This window comes from Antechinus flavipes, chromosome 1, assembly GCF_016432865.1.
Source record: "Antechinus flavipes isolate AdamAnt ecotype Samford, QLD, Australia chromosome 1, AdamAnt_v2, whole genome shotgun sequence".
Classification (NCBI taxonomy): Eukaryota; Metazoa; Chordata; class Mammalia; order Dasyuromorphia; family Dasyuridae; genus Antechinus; species Antechinus flavipes.
The window spans coordinates 330,197,291-330,214,825 of NC_067398.1; the positions used below are offsets into that span (position 1 = coordinate 330,197,291).

The 17,535-nt window shown below is 37.5% G+C and overlaps 1 protein-coding gene across 4 annotated transcripts in view; it reads right to left on the reverse strand.

Annotated features, from left to right (window-relative positions):
* The window catches only part of ARHGAP17 (Rho GTPase activating protein 17), a 129,381-nt gene that overhangs the window by 61,481 nt on the left and 50,365 nt on the right, over positions 1 to 17,535 (reverse strand). For all 4 annotated transcript variants that reach the window (XM_051967246.1, XM_051967269.1, XM_051967254.1 and 1 more), the window contains exon 2: positions 6,000 to 6,039. In XM_051967246.1, the coding sequence (XP_051823206.1) occupies positions 6,000 to 6,039 (40 nt within the window). The remainder of the gene's footprint in view (positions 1 to 5,999; positions 6,040 to 17,535) is intronic.

Sequence of the window (17,535 nt, forward strand, 5' to 3'; positions counted from 1 at the left end):
TTTAATGTCTACAAATGCTGAAAAAGCAACTTCACATAAATATGAAGTTGGAAAAGGCAAGATGTATTTCAAAATTTTTTCTGTTAAAACAGGATATACATGTTGCATTTGTAACTAGAATGATGTTAAGGTACACTCCTTATGTTTATTTTTCAAGAATCTGTCTGAAGTCAATTCCAACAATTGCTCTTCTTCCGCATGCAACAAGCCTTCTGACATGGATTTATATTTTATTATGAATAATTTTATTTTTTATTTATCATTATTTTGTGTATGTACCAAAAAAAGAAAAATAAATATATTTTGATTGTTATTAAAATACATCCTTTTTTTTTTTTGACGAGGGGTACTCAGTGTTACGAAAATTATAGAGGGGCTACACATATGTCAAAAGTTTGGGAAACACTGATCTAGTCTAAGCTTCCCATGTTATATAGAAGGAAACTGATACACAGAGATGGGGAGGATATCCCAGAGTTAAGCGTGACATTTGAGTTCTCCTGATTCCCAACTAGTACTGTCCCCCACTGTACCAGGAAAACCCTTAAGTTCATACCAGACAGAATAATGATCAAGAAATATAAAGAAAACTATAGCAAGTCCTAGAACTAACACAAAAAGTCCCACTGAAGCCCCCAGGCAATACCAAGTGCTAGTGTGACTAGAGATAGGATGCATCTCCAGCAAGACTTTGTGTTTGAAGATAACCAAGGCAAAGAGCTGCCCTGAGAAAGCCTTCAGTATAGTCAGAAAGCCCCAGGGTAGGATTCTTAGAAACCCCCAAAGAGTGGTAGTGGGCATCAACCATCAACCAATGCAGGGCCACACTGCCCAGAGCCACAATATTTTCTGTGTGAGAGGCCTTTAATGAGCAAGTGTTCTAAACGTTAAAAGTACAGGGGGAGCTTAATTTGGGGGTTGGGGGTGGGTGGGCATGAGAATCAATGCAGAAGTCCAAGAAATACAGGGTAAGACTAAACAGGGCTGAAACCTCCACCCAAAGTACAGCAGGGAGAAAGAGTACAAAGCTCTAATTCATAAACTAAAGCTGAAGAGATAAGTTAAGGAAGACACAAGGATTAAAAAAAAAAATTATTGTAGTTCTTGCAATGGCCAAAAATCTAGACAAGAAAAAAATTAACTCTGAAATAAGTGCAAAGGAAAAAAATTAATCATTTGTTTTTAAAAGTGTATTTTTCTAAGATTACATGAATATCTATTCAAAATTAATCAAAAGATTTTTTTTTAAGCTCTTGAGGAAAGTATTGGAAAGAGAATAAATATCTTTGAAGAAAAAGTAGTAAACTTTGCTCAAATAACAGAAAACTTGAAAAGTAGAAGGAAGGGCTTTAACAAAAATCAATAACCCCATAAACCAACAAGAATGATAAAACAAAATCAAATGACTAAAAGAACTACAAGAAATTTAAGGCAAATGACACGAAAAACAACTGACCTGGAAAACAGGTCAAAAATAGAAAATTTAGGAATCAATGGACTCTGTAAAAACACAATTTTTAAAAAGCTTGGAAACATAATTTCAAGAAATCATATATGAAAAATTCCCAAATCTATTAAACCTAGATGGGACAATAAAGAAAAAACCTCATGATCCTGACATTCCAAAAAGAAAAGTCACAGGGAATGTTACACCCAAAATCCAGAATTTCTTCGTTCAAGGTAAAATACTATAAGCATTCAGAAAGAAGTTCACCCAAGACGTGGTGACTTCAACTATAAATGAGAGAAAATTTTAGAATACAACTTTCCCAAAGGCAAAAGATATGACTATACAACCAAGAATAATATATCCTGAAAGAGAGGACAACAATAGATGATCAATTCTAATGGACATGGCCCTCTTCTACAATGAGATGAACCAAATCAGTTCCATTTGTTCAACAATGAAGAGAACCAGCTACATCCAGCGAAAGAACTATAGGAAATGAATATGAACCACAACATAGCATTTTTACTCCCTCAGTTTTTGTCCACTTGCTGTTTTGATTTCCTTCTCAGGTTATTTTTACCTTATGTCTAAGTCCAATTTTTCTTGTACAGCAAAATAACTATGTTATTTTATACATACATACATATATATATGTGTGTGTGTATGTGTATATATATATATATATATATATATATATCGTATTTAACATATACTTTAACATATTTAACATGTATGGTATGCCTACCATCTAGGGGAGGGGGTGGAGGGAAGGAGGGGAAAAATTGAAATAGAGGGTTTTTCAAGGGTCAATGCTGAAAAATTACCCATACATATACCTTGTAAATAAAAAACTATAATAAAATATAAATAAACAAATTAATTAATTGATTGATTCACTGGGGGAGGGGAAGGAAAAAGACTCAAGAATCTAAGACTAGATTGCGTGTCCTGACGGCTTGAAAAAGGGAAAGAAAAGTAAGAGGAAAAGTAACACATTAGTATAAAAAGGGATGAAAAGAGCATATAAACATGGAGAAAAGGACGGGACTAGAGGTGGGACTTACTTTTATCTCAAAAAAAAAAAAAAAAAAAAAAAAGAGGGTTGAACACACATACACATAACACACACACATATACACCAAACTCAACAGGGAGAAGAAGAGGGAATGGGCAGTGGGTGATTAGGAGAGAATGGTCATAAGCAAATCAAACTTGCTGATCCTGATATAGGAAGGAATTAAAAGGGGGGGGAGGGGAGAAGAGGGAGCTAAGAACTAGAATTAACTATGCAAGAGCTGGACAAACTGTGGTATAAGGATGTAATGGAATTTCACTGCACTGTAAGAAAGGATTAGATGATTTCACAGAATCCTGGGTAATATAAACTGACAAAGAGAAAAGTGAGCAGAACCAAGAAAACAATTTATATGTGAAGAACAATATTACAAAGAAAACAACCAAGAAAGAATTCAGAACTCTGATCAGTGATCAACTTATGACTCCAGAGGACAAATGAGGAAAGCATGTAACCTATTTCCTGTTAGTAATGATGGACACAAGGTGCAGAAAGAGGCCTACATTTTTGGACATGGCTACTAAGTGGATTCATTTTGTTTGACTATCCTTATTTGTACATTTTTTTTTTTTTTTTTTGAGGGGAGGGAGGTTGGCAATAGTAATACAAAAAGGAAAAAAGGACATTGAAACATCTTTCTAATATAGAGAACAGAACAAAAGGAAGCACAGTCAAATTTTAAAAGTAGTGTGTGGTACTTACTTTCTATTTTAGGTAAAAGAGAAAGGAGGGGTAATGAAACAAAGATTCATGGTTCCATATACTATAATATTTTTTGTGTCTCCCTCTCATATAAAAAAGTTTTTTTTTCTTTTGTTTTTAAGTTCAAAATTGAACAAATGTTTAAAATATTTAAAAAGTACTTTCCTTACATCAGTATGGTAGTCAATATAAGTAATATTACTTCTTCTATTTTATAGATGAGGAAACTGAGGCCCATAGAACTCAGAAAACAGCATCATATATCTTTTTAAAAAAATTTTTTTATTATAGCTTTTTATATAGAAAACATATACATGGGTAATTTTTCAACAATGACCCTTGCAAAACTTTCTCTTCCAACTTTTCCCCTCCATCCCCCTCCTCTCTCCCTTAGATGGCAGGTGGTCCAATATATGTTAAATAGAACATCATATATCTAACCAACAGCAGCATCAAGTCTCAAATTCTATTTTTCTGATTCTCAAGCCAAATATTATTTCTATTTCAATATATATACTCTGGTATGCAAGGTGGAAGCTTTGCAAAAGGATAGCTTGCCCTCTTGTCCATAAAACATGTAAAGATATTTTAATCAACTAGCTTTGATAGTAGTTGTTGTTTTTTAAAATTTCCTTTCCTCTCTTTCCTTCAGGACGAGGGTAAGGGTAAGGAGGTAGGACGGGAGTCCCTGAGGGTTCAGCAGAAGTATCTGATTTTTAAGATATGGAAAGGGTCACTAGGAGCAAGGCAGCTTTGAGGTAGGTAGAAGATTATTTCCATGGGAACAGCTCGGGAGAACCCAGGGAAAGATCAGGGGACAAATTACAAAGTCAGATTCAGTAGTGGCCTGCAAAGTGACACAGCTAGTAAGCTCTTGTTTGCTAAGACTATCATCGACCAAGGTATCTTTCCTACAGAGATCTTTCCCATTACAATGCCCCTCTGTTTGTCTACTGTTTCTTCCTCAAACCTTAATTGAAGAATAGAAAGATCAAGGCAGGACAACCTCAATATCATTCTTATTGCCAAAAGACCCATTAGAATGAAAAATGGGTGAAGGGAGAAAAGAAAATAAATTATATATTTGTTCACAAATCTTAAAATTGAAGCAGAAATATGACCTTCAGGGTATTACAGAAGATACCTCAAACTTCATTCACTGAAACAGTTATTAAACACCTATATCACATAAACAATTTTTCCTAGCAAGGGGCTAAAAAAGGAAAAAAAAAAAAAAAGAGAGAGAGAGATTTCCTGATCCCTAATATCAAGGAGCTTACAATCCATCAGGTGGAGGGTAAAACATAAACATAGATAAATTTTTTGCTGCTGTTCAGTCATTTTCAGTCATGTCTGACACTCCACAATTCCATTTGGGGTTTTCTTGGCAAAAGATAATGAAGTGATTTGACATTTCCTTCTCCAGCTCATTTTATAGATACAGAAATTGAGGCAAACAGGGTGAAGTGATTTTTCCAGGGTCACACAGCTAACATCTGATGCCAGATTTAAATTGTGGAAGCAGAGTCTTCCTGACTCTAGGCCCAGCACTCTATCCCCTATGACACCAACTTGCTCCTAGATAAATACAATATTGTTTCAATCAGATAAATAACAAACACAAATACAGCAGGTATTTGATCCTGATAAATACATTACAAATGGGAATATGGTTCCAATTCTAAGACCTTCACTAAAATCATTTTCTGATGTCTTATCGTGGTATGGAGATGACAAGATTCTCAAAGGTCTGGCAGGCCAAAAGATGGATGAGCATGTGATTTTTATTGTCATGACCAACCCAATCAAATCTGGAGAGGCTCATTCCCAGAAAATGGGTCACAGATTATTAATAGTTTTGACCAATGCAACTACCCAACTGGTTGCCCATCACAGATTTCTGAAGTGTAAAAAGTACTGAAAAAAGAGCATGAGTAGAGACTGGCATGCTACAAGATCAGATGAAAGAGAATCACTTCAGAGTTAATAGGCAGAACATAGTCTATATGAATAATAGAGCCTCTTTCAACTCTGAATGCCAAGATTCTCTAATGATGTTTGGATAAAATTAGAATTCTCAAGGACGGAAAATTTCAGTTTGCTCAGAAGTCTCAAGAATGGGATGAATACAGGGCTCTAATTATCTTGCAAAGGAACTACAGTTCACATTCAAGTGAGACTTTCAAAGAGGTGGTGTCATGAACCACACGAGCAGGACACTAGGCCCAGCTCTGCCACTGACTTGCTGAGTGATCCTGGCCAAGTCATTTGCCCTCCTTGGGCCTCCATGACCTCCTCTCTGCTGATGGGTTGAGGTGCAGTTCTCCCCCTAATCGAACACTGAGAGATTCTGCTCGCTAGGGCGCAGTGAGGAGGAATGAGCACACCAGAGCAGCAGCCAGCCTGGGCAAGGACAAAAAAGTGTGACTGGTGACCCGCGGGATTCTTGCTGCACAACACTTTAGAGGCAGCAGGTACAACCAACTGCAAAGCCCTGCTAAAAGGGCAGCGGGGTAGAAAATTTCTGCTTTACAACAGAGTAGGCTTTTCACAACTCCTCTGATCCTATTACATGACCTCAATGTTCCAGATTCTCTTTTATCCTAATTCAGTTCAGCCCTTTTGCTGAATGATTCAAAAACATACTCCTTCTTTTCTCTGGTCTCGGGGAAGAACACAAGGCTTCATTTATTTCATTCCTGCAAGTATCAGATAAGCTTAAAGAGTTACAGTCTTTCAATAATGCATTTAAGAAAAGAAGTGACATTTTACCTGTAGGAGATCTTCATTAAGGACTTCTGTTTTCTCAGCTCTGTGGATAGAAGAAAAGACGTGTTTAGAGAAAGGAATAAAAAGTCACAGTTTCCCCAAGTTTCCAACAATTGAGGCATTTCAAATATAATGGGTAAAGTGGCATCGTGAATATGTGTGTGCATGTGCATACGCATATATATTTATTTAAAAATATATAGAGAATCATCCCTGGTATCGCAGAGGGAATTGAGGGGGTTATCTAGTCAACCCCCCACCCCATCCTGTCTTATTTCCAGTATTGGGGAACTCATTCTTGAAATCTCAATATGAACAACTTTTACTATTCCTGAAAAGCAGTTGAGAATGAGGGGAAATCAAATGTAAATGAAAGTTGGGATTTTAAATCCCTTTTCTCCAAGTGTTAGAATTTTTTTTTCCTAAAAGAGCTTAATGTAAAGACAAATAATATGCAGTAATAATTATCTTCCATGGTATATATGTGTAAAATGCAAATCACTTAGCATTTGGAATTTATCATATTTCCTCCAGAATTTCCTTTCCCATACTCCAATTTTCACTTAAAAATAAAATCAAAAATAATGTTTACTCTTCTCATAATTACTGCCCTTCTCAGCTTAAAAAAAAATTTCTTGGAAATGCTTCAGCCCTGAAAAAATTGCCCCTACCTGTGAAAGTTGTAACAAAGTTGGAACAATCAGATGCTAAACTTCAGAGTGTGTCAACACTTTTCTGGCAGATTATTGACATTAGAGTATATATTGTATGTAACATAATAATAGCTGATCTTTATATAGCACCCTAAAGCTTACAAAGAATTTTCTATGTATTATCATATATGAATCTCGCAATAAAAACCTTGAGGTAGGAAATACCAGTCCCCTTTTACAGATAAGGAAACTGAATTCAGAAAAGCTAAATGACCTATCCACAACTAGAAAGTGCCTACAAGAGAATTCAAAACAAGGTCTAAATTTAGTATCTAGAAATCAAAAATCATCAGTATTTAAGGCTACATTAGAACCCAAGTCTCTCAAATTCCAGCATTTTATCCACTCTTAGTATCTCAGCAGCAGATGAGTACCAATGTTAGAGATCAGAGAGATGATCACATTGTCAGAGATTATCTAACATCTTCCTTGGTTTATAGAGGAGAAATACAATGCCTAGAGAGAAGTGGTTTGCCTGAGTCAGGAGTAGAGTCTAACCCCATCAGCTCTCAGATGAAATGTTCAAAGAATCACCATTTAAAAAAATTAAAATTGGAGCATTTTAGTTTTGTTATCTCTCTTTAGAATAACCATTAAGAAAAACCTATTCAACCCTTTTAGGTACAACCTAAATCCCAGCCATCTCTGATGACGCAAATCCCAAAAATCCTCCATTTTTTGGACTCCTATTGCACTTATCATACACTTTTGGGACTTGAGGCTATCCATACTTGTTCTTTCATTGTTTGCGGCTTCTCATCAGGTATATCCAATTATATCTGCACTTTACAGACGGGACCACACACTCCAAACTTCTTTCTCCTTTCAGAACATCTAGAACAGCACAGAATAGGGAGCAAGACTTAATTAAAAAAAAAAAAACTGCTCTTAAGCAGGCTAGGAGTGGGTGATAGTCACAAAGAGAATAACTCAGGTTTAAGATAAAAGGATTCTTCTGGTCTGTGACTTGGACTTAGTGGCTGCTGAAGTCCTTTCCAATTCTCCAAAACTATAATTCTATGATAACTATTGAGAAAAGACATCAGAAAAGTCTCTTCTCTAAAAAAAAAAATCTCTCCAGGTTCCTTAATCATCCTAGGTACATGAATATTCTCTAGAGAGTGAGGGAAATTATGGGGCAGAAAGGCTTGGAAGAAATCTCTGGGCAGTCACTTCAACCCTCCTGGAACCACAGTTTTCTCTGTAACATGAAGGAACTAGAAGAGATGTTCCTTCTGTTCTAAAATGCTATGTTCTATTCTCCAAATTAAAAGCAGACTAAAAACATAAAGCTTTATTATTTCTAATCTGGAAAGACTCACACAAACTGATGATGAGTGAAGTGAGCAGAACCAAAAAAACACAGTACACAGTAATAGCAAGACTGTGTGAGGATCAGCTGTGACAGACTTACGTTTTCTCAGCAATCCCATTGCATCCCAAAAGACTTGGGATAGAAAATGCCATCCACTTCCAGAGAAAAAACTGTGGAGAATGGATGTGGATCAAAGCATAGGATTTTCATCTCTTTTTGTACTTGATGTTGGTTTGTTTGCTTTTTCTTCCTTGTTTTTTTTTTTTTTTCCTTTTGGACTGATTTTTCTTGCACAATAGGGCAAATATGGAAATATGCATATATTTAAGCTACATCAGATTGCTTGCAGTCTTGGGAAGGGAGCAGGGAGAAAAATTTGAACTCAGAATCTTATGAATAAGAATTATTATTTCTATCAGCTTGAAGAACTTTGGGGAAGACATCACAGAAAGCATGAAAGTATGGCTGGCTTGGGAATTAAGAGACCTAGGATCTTATTCCAGTTTTGCTCTGTGTGACATAGGGCAAGTCATTCCAGTTCTTGGAGTCTAAAATTTCCCCCCTATAAAATAAGAGAATTAGACTGGATAATGATTTCTGAAGTCCTTTCTAATTCTAAGTATAAACAAGGCATAGGCAGCTGGTTGTGTCTTAACAACCCCAAGAGATTCACTTCTATAACTCCTGTCCCAGGAGAACATACACCCCACTATCAACCCACTACCAAACGACCTCCAATTCTGCACTTGGAATCTTCTTCCTGCCCTACTTCCTTTAGCCTACTTTTCCCCCCTGATGTGCATTGCTACTATTTTAGTGCAGACATTTCTCTGGACTATCAGTTCTCAAAATTTTTGGTTTTGAGACCCATCTAAAATCATAAAAATTACTGAAGACCCCAAGGGGCCTTCATACATGTTAACTATATCTATCAACATTTACTATTTTAGATTTAAAATGGATACAATTTTAAAATAGTTATGTTTGTCACAAATAACAATAAACATGTAAGCACTGGTTAACATTTTTATGAAAGTGAAACTTAAAAAAACTAAACACACTGTCATATTTTATAAAGAACACTTGCAACATTTGAACTACTCAACACACACACACATATACCCCCAGCTGCAGTTTAGACTTGACTTCAACTCCTTGGAAGGATCCATAATTTCACCAGTATGGGTGAACTTTTTTTTCATTAACTCAGATGGCATCTCTTCTCTCTGAGCCTTAACAGACAGCATGCATGAAGCCAGCACATTGACCAAAAACCACTACACAATTAAGTAGGCTGGTCACCAGGTAAAGAAACAGATCCTGACCAGGCACGCAATGGTGTGTTTCCAATTGGTAGAGTCTGACAGTACCCGGGTCCCATCCACCCAGCATTCCAAGTGTAAAGAAGAGTATCAGCCATGACAGGGAGGCAAGAGAACATGGGGCATATGATGGAGACAGCAAAAAGGTTTGCTTGGCTGCAGTTTAATCAGCATGCAAGGGATTAGTGAGAGAGTAACATGAACAGCAGGTAGAGCTGGGTGATGGGAGGGTCTGAATGCCAGACCAAGTCATCCAAAATTCATTTAGTAGAGGATAGGAATCTCTGGAGGTTTTTGAGCAGAGGCATAACAACCCAGGAAAGAAGTCTGGCAGATATGTAAAAACTGGAATACCTCGTTTAGAAGCTATTAAAAAATATCAGTGCATGCACACACACACAAAACCCCTGAATTGACATAAGATTACCACAGCCTCTTCACAAGAAGGTCACGAAACAAAACAGGTGGACAGTAATAAAAACCTGCACTAGGATATAAAAAAAGAGTCGGAGAGGAAGGAATGGAGAAACAGCAGAGGCAGAAGTGTCCCTGAATATGAGAGGGCCCAGGACAGAAAGAAATCAATGGACCTGGAGTCAGGAAAACCTGGGTCCAAATCTCACCTCAGGTATTTGATGGCTTGTGACCATCAACAAGTCATTTCACCTCTTTGTGCCTCAGTTTCCTCATATGTGAATGGGGGAGGAGGGGTTGAATTAGGTGATCTCTAGCACATCATCTTCTGATGCTATAAGCAATACAACATGGTCACCAATTGTATGTCTGTGACATGCAAGTAAAGGAAATGGACAGACAATGGTGGCCTATCACAAGGAAACCAATCTGTGTTTCAAATAGTCATAAGACTTCAATTCTGGGAAGTCCTACAGAGGTCGGGGACTGGATGGGGTGTTTCTGTCCCACTGAACTGCAAGGGGTTAGGAGGAAATGAGCAAAAGGATGAGGGACTTTCTAAAAGTTTAAGAAAAGAAGAACTGGTCTAGAGTTGGCTTAGTTGTGCTGTTCCCAGAAGAATGATTAAGGGCCACCCAACTCTTGAGAAGCTTTACTCATCAAGAGCCCCTTTGGCAGTCTCAAGGAACTGGGACAAGCGCCACTATCTAATGTAATGAATGTACTCGCATCAAGGTCACAGATCTAGAGGTGAAAGGGCCCTCCAGACCCATCTATTCCAACCTACTCAATTTACATATAAGGAAACTGAGGTTTAGGGAGGCAAAGGGATTTACTTCCAAGTCACACAAGCAAATGTTATCAAAGACAGGATTTGAGTACCAGTCTTCAGCCTCCAGAGCCAGTGCCCTTTCTACTCAGCCACACTTCCTGACTGACTGATTTTAAGGGAAGACTAGATGATCACTTGTCAAGAATGCTACATAAAATCCTCTGTCAGAAATAGGTAAGGTTGGAAAGCCTCAAGGTCACTTTCAGTGTTTCTGTAAACAAATTTTAAGAGCACTTGAGGGAAAGGATTATACCTGCATAACGCATAACAGACTGCTTGCTGTTTTGGGGAGAGGTAATAGAGGGAGGGAGAATAAATTTGGAGCTCAAAATCTTATACAAATGAATGCTGAAAGCTAACTTTATGTGCACTTGGTAAAACAAAATACTACTGAGGGGACAAAAAAAAGAACACACAGGAAAAAAGGATAGCAGAAAACAAAAACAATAATCTTTAGCCCCTCTAAAAGAAGGAGTGCAAGCTAAATCACCCACAGGAGTTCCACAGGCTGCAAAGTGAATTTATGAAATCATCATCTTTGACTCTCAATTCTATTCACTATAAGGACACAAATTCTACCCATACCTCACAGATAAGAGCAGGTTTTCTTCAACGTTTTCCACTCACAACCCCTTTTCATCCAAGAGATTTTTATGCAACCCCAGGTATAATAGGTATAAATAGGTATACAAACCAGACACTTACTGATAAAAGTTGTAATTTTACAACCCTCATGTTCAGTCACAGGGCCAGTTTAAGAAGGTTTGGATTAGAACATCATTGCTCTAGTGCTGAAAGAGACCTCAGAGTTCATCTAGTCCAACCATCTCAGGTCACAGATGATAAAATCTAAAGTCCAGAAATTAAGTGATTTCTCTGAAGAGAGAACTATCAAAGGCAGTTTTCGAATGCAGATCCAAACTCTAAAGCTAGTATTTGTTCCACGATATCACGTGGCTTCCCCAAACACAACACCACAAGGAGAAGGTAAGAAATTACAACAGCCTCTATAAATGTTTGAGTAATTCAATTTTCCATTTATCACATCTCATTTCAAAATCAAGGATTTTATTTTATCTAGAAAAATGTAAGCAAACTCAGTTTTTCCTTCTGTTGACATACAAATCTCTACCCCAACTCATTCCCCAGTGTCTCATCATGGTAAACATACTAGTAAGTAATGGAGACGGATCCCTAAAGGGAAAACTTATAGATTAAATCAATGGATTTTTGAGTATTAAAGAGTGGTATGATTTGCACAATTATAACTTATATAAAGTTGCTTATTATCTCAGGGAGGGAAGAGAAGACAGAAGGAAGGAACTGAAAACTTTAAAAAATGTTAAAAATTGTTTTTAATGTAATTGGGGAAAATATAAAAACAGAATGATAACAAAATACTGCAGGTTGTAGAGCAGTATGTACATAAACAGTAGAACAGATCTCTATCAGAGAAACTAATCTCCAGTAAAGATATCAAAAATATAGAACTAAAGAAACTTTAAGAGAAGTCCCTGAGTAATTTTCAAAGGATAAGAATAAAATAAAAATGGATCATTACAATATCGTTAAATTTCACATTTTTGTAACATTCAGCATCCAAGGTACTTTATCTGATAAAATTCTTTGCAGGATACTTAACAATCAGGACCAAGTTCTCAATGGTCTCAAGGATCAGGAGGCAGAAGCCCCTAATTCTAACTCAAAGCTCACTGAAAAGACAAGAGTGGTGGCTGTTCTTGTTTTTACAAATAAATATTGCTAAGGCAGGTGTATTTCCTGAAAAGGGAGCTTTGCTCATTTCAAACTGAGAAGTGCACTGGAAACCAAGACATATCTAGCAAAAACAGCATACGACAAAGAAAAATACAACTTTCTATATTTTTCATGGATCACTTTCTGAACACAGTCCATCATCCCCACAATTTTAAAGCATAACTGATACTGAACATTTGGATAAATTTGCCAAATTCCACTTCCATAAAGATTAATGCCTCAATGAGCAGAATAACATGCTGACTTATTTTGCATGAGTTAATGTGCTATGGTTGCTAGGTATCACATGTAACTGTTATTAATAATACAATGAAATAATGGAAACTATGCAACCTCTTATGAAGAATGCAAACAAATCTATCTTGCTATCTACCTACCCCAATACCTAGAAAGATATGACACCTCCATATGACAAATAAAAATGCTAAAAACAGCTTTGGGAATTCAACAAAAATTGTATCAAAGCTGGAACATTATTAAAGATCAAATTGTTGCTCACCTGTGTCTAGATATAAAAATTTAAAGGATAAAATTTATCTTAAGCTCATAAAAACTGAAGAATGTTTTTAATAGTTGTTGCCATACTCAATCTTTAAACTACATAAAAAGAAGAGCTTTTAAATACAGAATAGAAAAATTTAAAACTATGGGAACAAGGTCCATATCATCCCCATTGTTTATCTCAAAGATGCTTTCAACAAGTCTAGAAAAAAATCACTTCAAATATCAAAATACTTCTTAGCTATAAATAGTCATTTTATTCATCTAGGCAAGAGTCCAGGGAGCATGATACATATGAGAGAACAAGACAATAACTTGTCCTTAGACTATTCCTAGATAAAATCAATTTTCATACAGTGTGAAGGTTTATAAAACACTTTTTAAAAAAATCATCTAGAGAGACAAGTGGCCTAAATGCTACCCTTATCTTACAGATTAGCAGACTGAGTACCAGGCAAATTAAAGTGACTTGTTCCAAGTCACAACACTATTAGGAGCTGGTAGTAAAATTCAAATAGAAGCTTCCTAAATTCAAGTATCCTTTGTTTTCTATCACATAGTTTTAACATCTTTGTCCAAAATCACACAGGGAACTGGTATTAAACAAAGAGCTGAAAATCAGATCTCCTGATTGCTTGTCCATTGCACCAGAGAATAGGCATCTCTGTGGATGATTAAATATAACCTCACTAACAATCAGTAAGCACAATGGCTAAAAAACAATCATGAGCACTACCTATCCATTAAAATATGAAAAAGCAATTCAATTCTACAAATGTAGATTAAACTAATGATCAGCCAACACTATAAAAATGGGCACATTAATATAATGCCTCCAGTGGCAAGACAAATTGGCGAATTTTTAAGAGCCTCATCTGGTAATTCACACCAGGGGCTGTAGAGTTGATTGCTGTAACCTCAGACCTAGCCGCCTCATCACAGAGCAGTGCAATGAGATGTGCTGGATGTAGTGGAGCTCCTCATTTCTTTTCTGCTACAGCTTCCTCCTCTGTCAAACAGGGGGAAGAGGAATGTGATTAGGGGTTTTGAAGTTATCCTCTGCATCTCTCATCTACTGACGCTACTTCAAGGGAACAGATTTCTAAGTAAGAAGCAGCAATATGTCATGGTGCTTGGAGGAACAGCCTCAGAAGCCTTAAAAGCCTCCATCTAGAATAGCCTCTGACAGAAACTACCAGAATAAACTCTATAGTTACTTGAACTTCTCAGAGTTTCAGAAAACTCCTGAGTCTGTAAATTGATAGTGAGGTGTTCCCTACATCAAGCAAAAAAAAGTGGGGAGAAGTACGTACAGAGTACCAAGGAAAGGCTGCTGCCCTCGAGAAGCCACAGGGCAGGTGCTGGCAAAGGCAGGAGCAGTCTGGCAAGGTAGAAGGGGCAGCTGCCCGCCCAGAGGAGGGAGGGCCTCACACCTCCCATCCGGCTTTTAGAGGGAGACCAAGGCCAAAGTCACTCATAATGACAATACCAACAGCTAGCATTTCTACTGCTCTTCTGAAGGTTTACAAAGTATTTTACAAATATGATCCTATTTTGGGCCCTTGAAACGAATATCTGATAAGTGGAAGAAAAAAATACCTGGATCACAACTTTGTGAATGCCAATTTAAAGACTGATCTCTCTGAATAGACTCTTGGTGGAGGGGAGGAGAGGGAAGTTTTGTAGGAGTTGTTTCTGGGATTAACCTTTCTGTCTGGTTGCAGATACCATTTGCAAGGATCTCTGTTTCCCCTAAAGAAAAAGTTTCTCTTGGTGAAAGCCACGCAGAAGAAAGTTGTAACCCTCAGCTCCAGTCACTGTTATGATCTAGAGGCCCAGGCAACTCTAGGTGATATGAGTGAGCCCATTAAATATGAGTAGTTGAACTCGGACAGTGCTAGGACTTGAGCAACTCTGATGACATGCAGCAGACCCACAGTTATATGACCATGGATAGTAACTCTAAATTTCTACTATTTTACAGATGAAGAAACAACAGTCACTATTTAATGAAAAGTACTAAATCTATGTGAGACAAGTCACTTTATCTCTAGACTTCCTCATCTATTAAATGAGAGAATTGACTTAGATGAACTTCCAGAGTTCCTTTGAACCCTATAGTCCTACAATCCTAGTGGCTAAACTGAGACCTTTATAAGAATCATCAATACATACATTCACTATTCTAACATATCAGGATACCTTTAAACAACTTAGTACCTTTATATGAAGAGATTAGTTACTCCTTAAAATAACTGGAAAAAAAAAACACTCATTCTAGTCTTCCTTCTCAGTAAAGTGGAAGGCTAGAGGACCCTCCAAGTCTATAACTGTATCCACAATTTACAGAGCGCAAACACAACCAGCAAGTGTGGAACATGAAACCACTGACCTAGCCACAAAGCCAGCACTATGCGAGAAAGGAAGAGCCAAGCAAAGTCAATCTCTGGAAAGGGCCAGAAGAAAGCCCACAGCAAAGGGGAGACTTTTGCAATAACAGAAATAACCACTTGACAGCTCAGTTGGTTATACAGACAGATGGGAAAGGACAGCAAAACTGAAAATACAAAAAGCCCTGGGGATAAGGGGGCCAAACTTTCCCAAGTGCCCCTGGACTTCTCCAAACAAGAAGGGACCAAAGAGCCACAGTCTAAGGGGACAAAGAAGAGAAGGGCCTTGAAACAGCCGTGCATTCTAGGATATGAAGCTGCCGGAAAAACCGGAGTCTATGAAATGGACTCCAAGATCTACATCAGAAGTGTGGCCAGGCAGCTGAAAAAGTGTGATTTTATGCTGCATTAAGAGTGTTTAGAGGAGCAAAGATTAAGCCATCTGTGCATGGACTTGTCCCAGCTGCACCTGAGCCCCAATAAGGAGTCCAACCATCAGGGGTCCTGAGAGGGGCCATCCCCCAAGAGGCTGAGCTGCAGGAACACAGGCTGCTTTGCCAGGAGAAGACTTGGGGAAAGAGGATCATCATATGAAGAAGAGGGACTGCATTAGCCCAGCTCTGCTCCACAGAGCATAACTCAGAATTTAAGTGCAAAACTCACAGGTGAAGACACATTCAATTCAATAGCAGAAAGGACATCATAACAAGCAGTACAAGCAAAATGAAATGGACTGACTCAGGATGCACTGGATCTGATTTATACATGGTCATGATATAAAAAACGGGAAGGAATCTCAGGGACCATCTAAGATCATCGAGTTACAGCTAGAAAGATCTCACAGCACTTAATTCATTTAATAAATGAGGAAACTGAGACCCAACCAGATTAGCTGATTTGTCAGAGGTTCCAACAGGTAGGAAATGAAAAGCCAGGATTTATTAACATATGGAAAGTAAATTAGAGCCAGTACCCACTTCTTTCTTTAGAGAAAGTAATGAGGATATGTATATTTATCCCAATTTAATAGGTGAGAAAACAGAGGCAGTCAAGTTAGGCAACTTGCTCAGGGTGTTGCACAGAGAAGCATCAGAGCCAGATGAGTCTGAGAATGCAGAAGTTGAGAATCAAAAACCATAGATTATTTGCTTTCTAAAGTTTTCTGTCCATATCCTTTGGGCGAAGACTTGGTTTTCCCCTTCTGATAATGCAGCATTTCAAGAGTGTGGCTTTGGTGTTACTGTGCTGGTTCCTTTGACTTGACAGGCTACATTTATGATTGAAAGGCAGGCTATGTGATCATAGATTATAACTGAAAGGAACTTCATTCTACAGAGGAGGAAACTGAAACTTTCACAATGACTTTCCCAAAATTTCAAAGGTAGTGGCAGAGGTAGGATTTGAACTAAGACTTCTTTCCAATTCACCAACGTGCCTTATAGTACAAAAAGATCTTTGTACAATTAAAAAAAGTTTATATACATGTATACAAAAACATACATACACATATTACAGACACAAACAGAGGAACACAGGGTATCCCCAGACCCTAGTGCAGCTAGTTTTAAAATTATTAAATTTAGGGGGAAGGAGAGAGAAAAACATGGGAAATGGGGGGGGGTAAGAGAGGAGAGATTGATTTTGTTAACTTGAAAAAGCTGTGGAAATCAGCATTTAGAATAGTCCTTATGGCACATTTTTAAATGGAATGATCTCTAATGATGTCCTTATCTCTCCAAACTGAAGTGGAAATGCTGACTACCTTTTTTACCTCTGATTCTCAGAGTTCTTTTTTTATATTCCCCACTCCTCTTCACTTTCACACTCTTAAGAAAAATATGGAATTTTGGAATCAAAAGGTGCTATAGAGATCAAATGGTCTAGGAGTTGGATATGTCTGGTTTTGGGGGCGGGGGGCGGGGTTTGGTCTGACCTGTAACCTATGAATGGTTTTCACGCTTTTAAATAAAGTTTTCTTGTATTTTAAAATGTTAAAACTCTCCTTAGCTCACCAACCCCAGATGCAGTTCAATTCCATTTTCAGATGAGGAAAACATGGCTTCAAGAGGTCAGGTGAATTGCCCAAATTCATATAGCTATAGTACAAAAGTTACTGATAGGTCTTATCTTTCCCTATCCTTTTTTATCCTCAGGCAGTGTTCTAGAAAGCCCTTGAGGTCAGGGCTGGATCTTACCCAACCTAAATAACCATCTCAGCATCTGCAGAAGTGCCTTATCACAATGGGGACTCAATAAACACATATATAAACCAACTA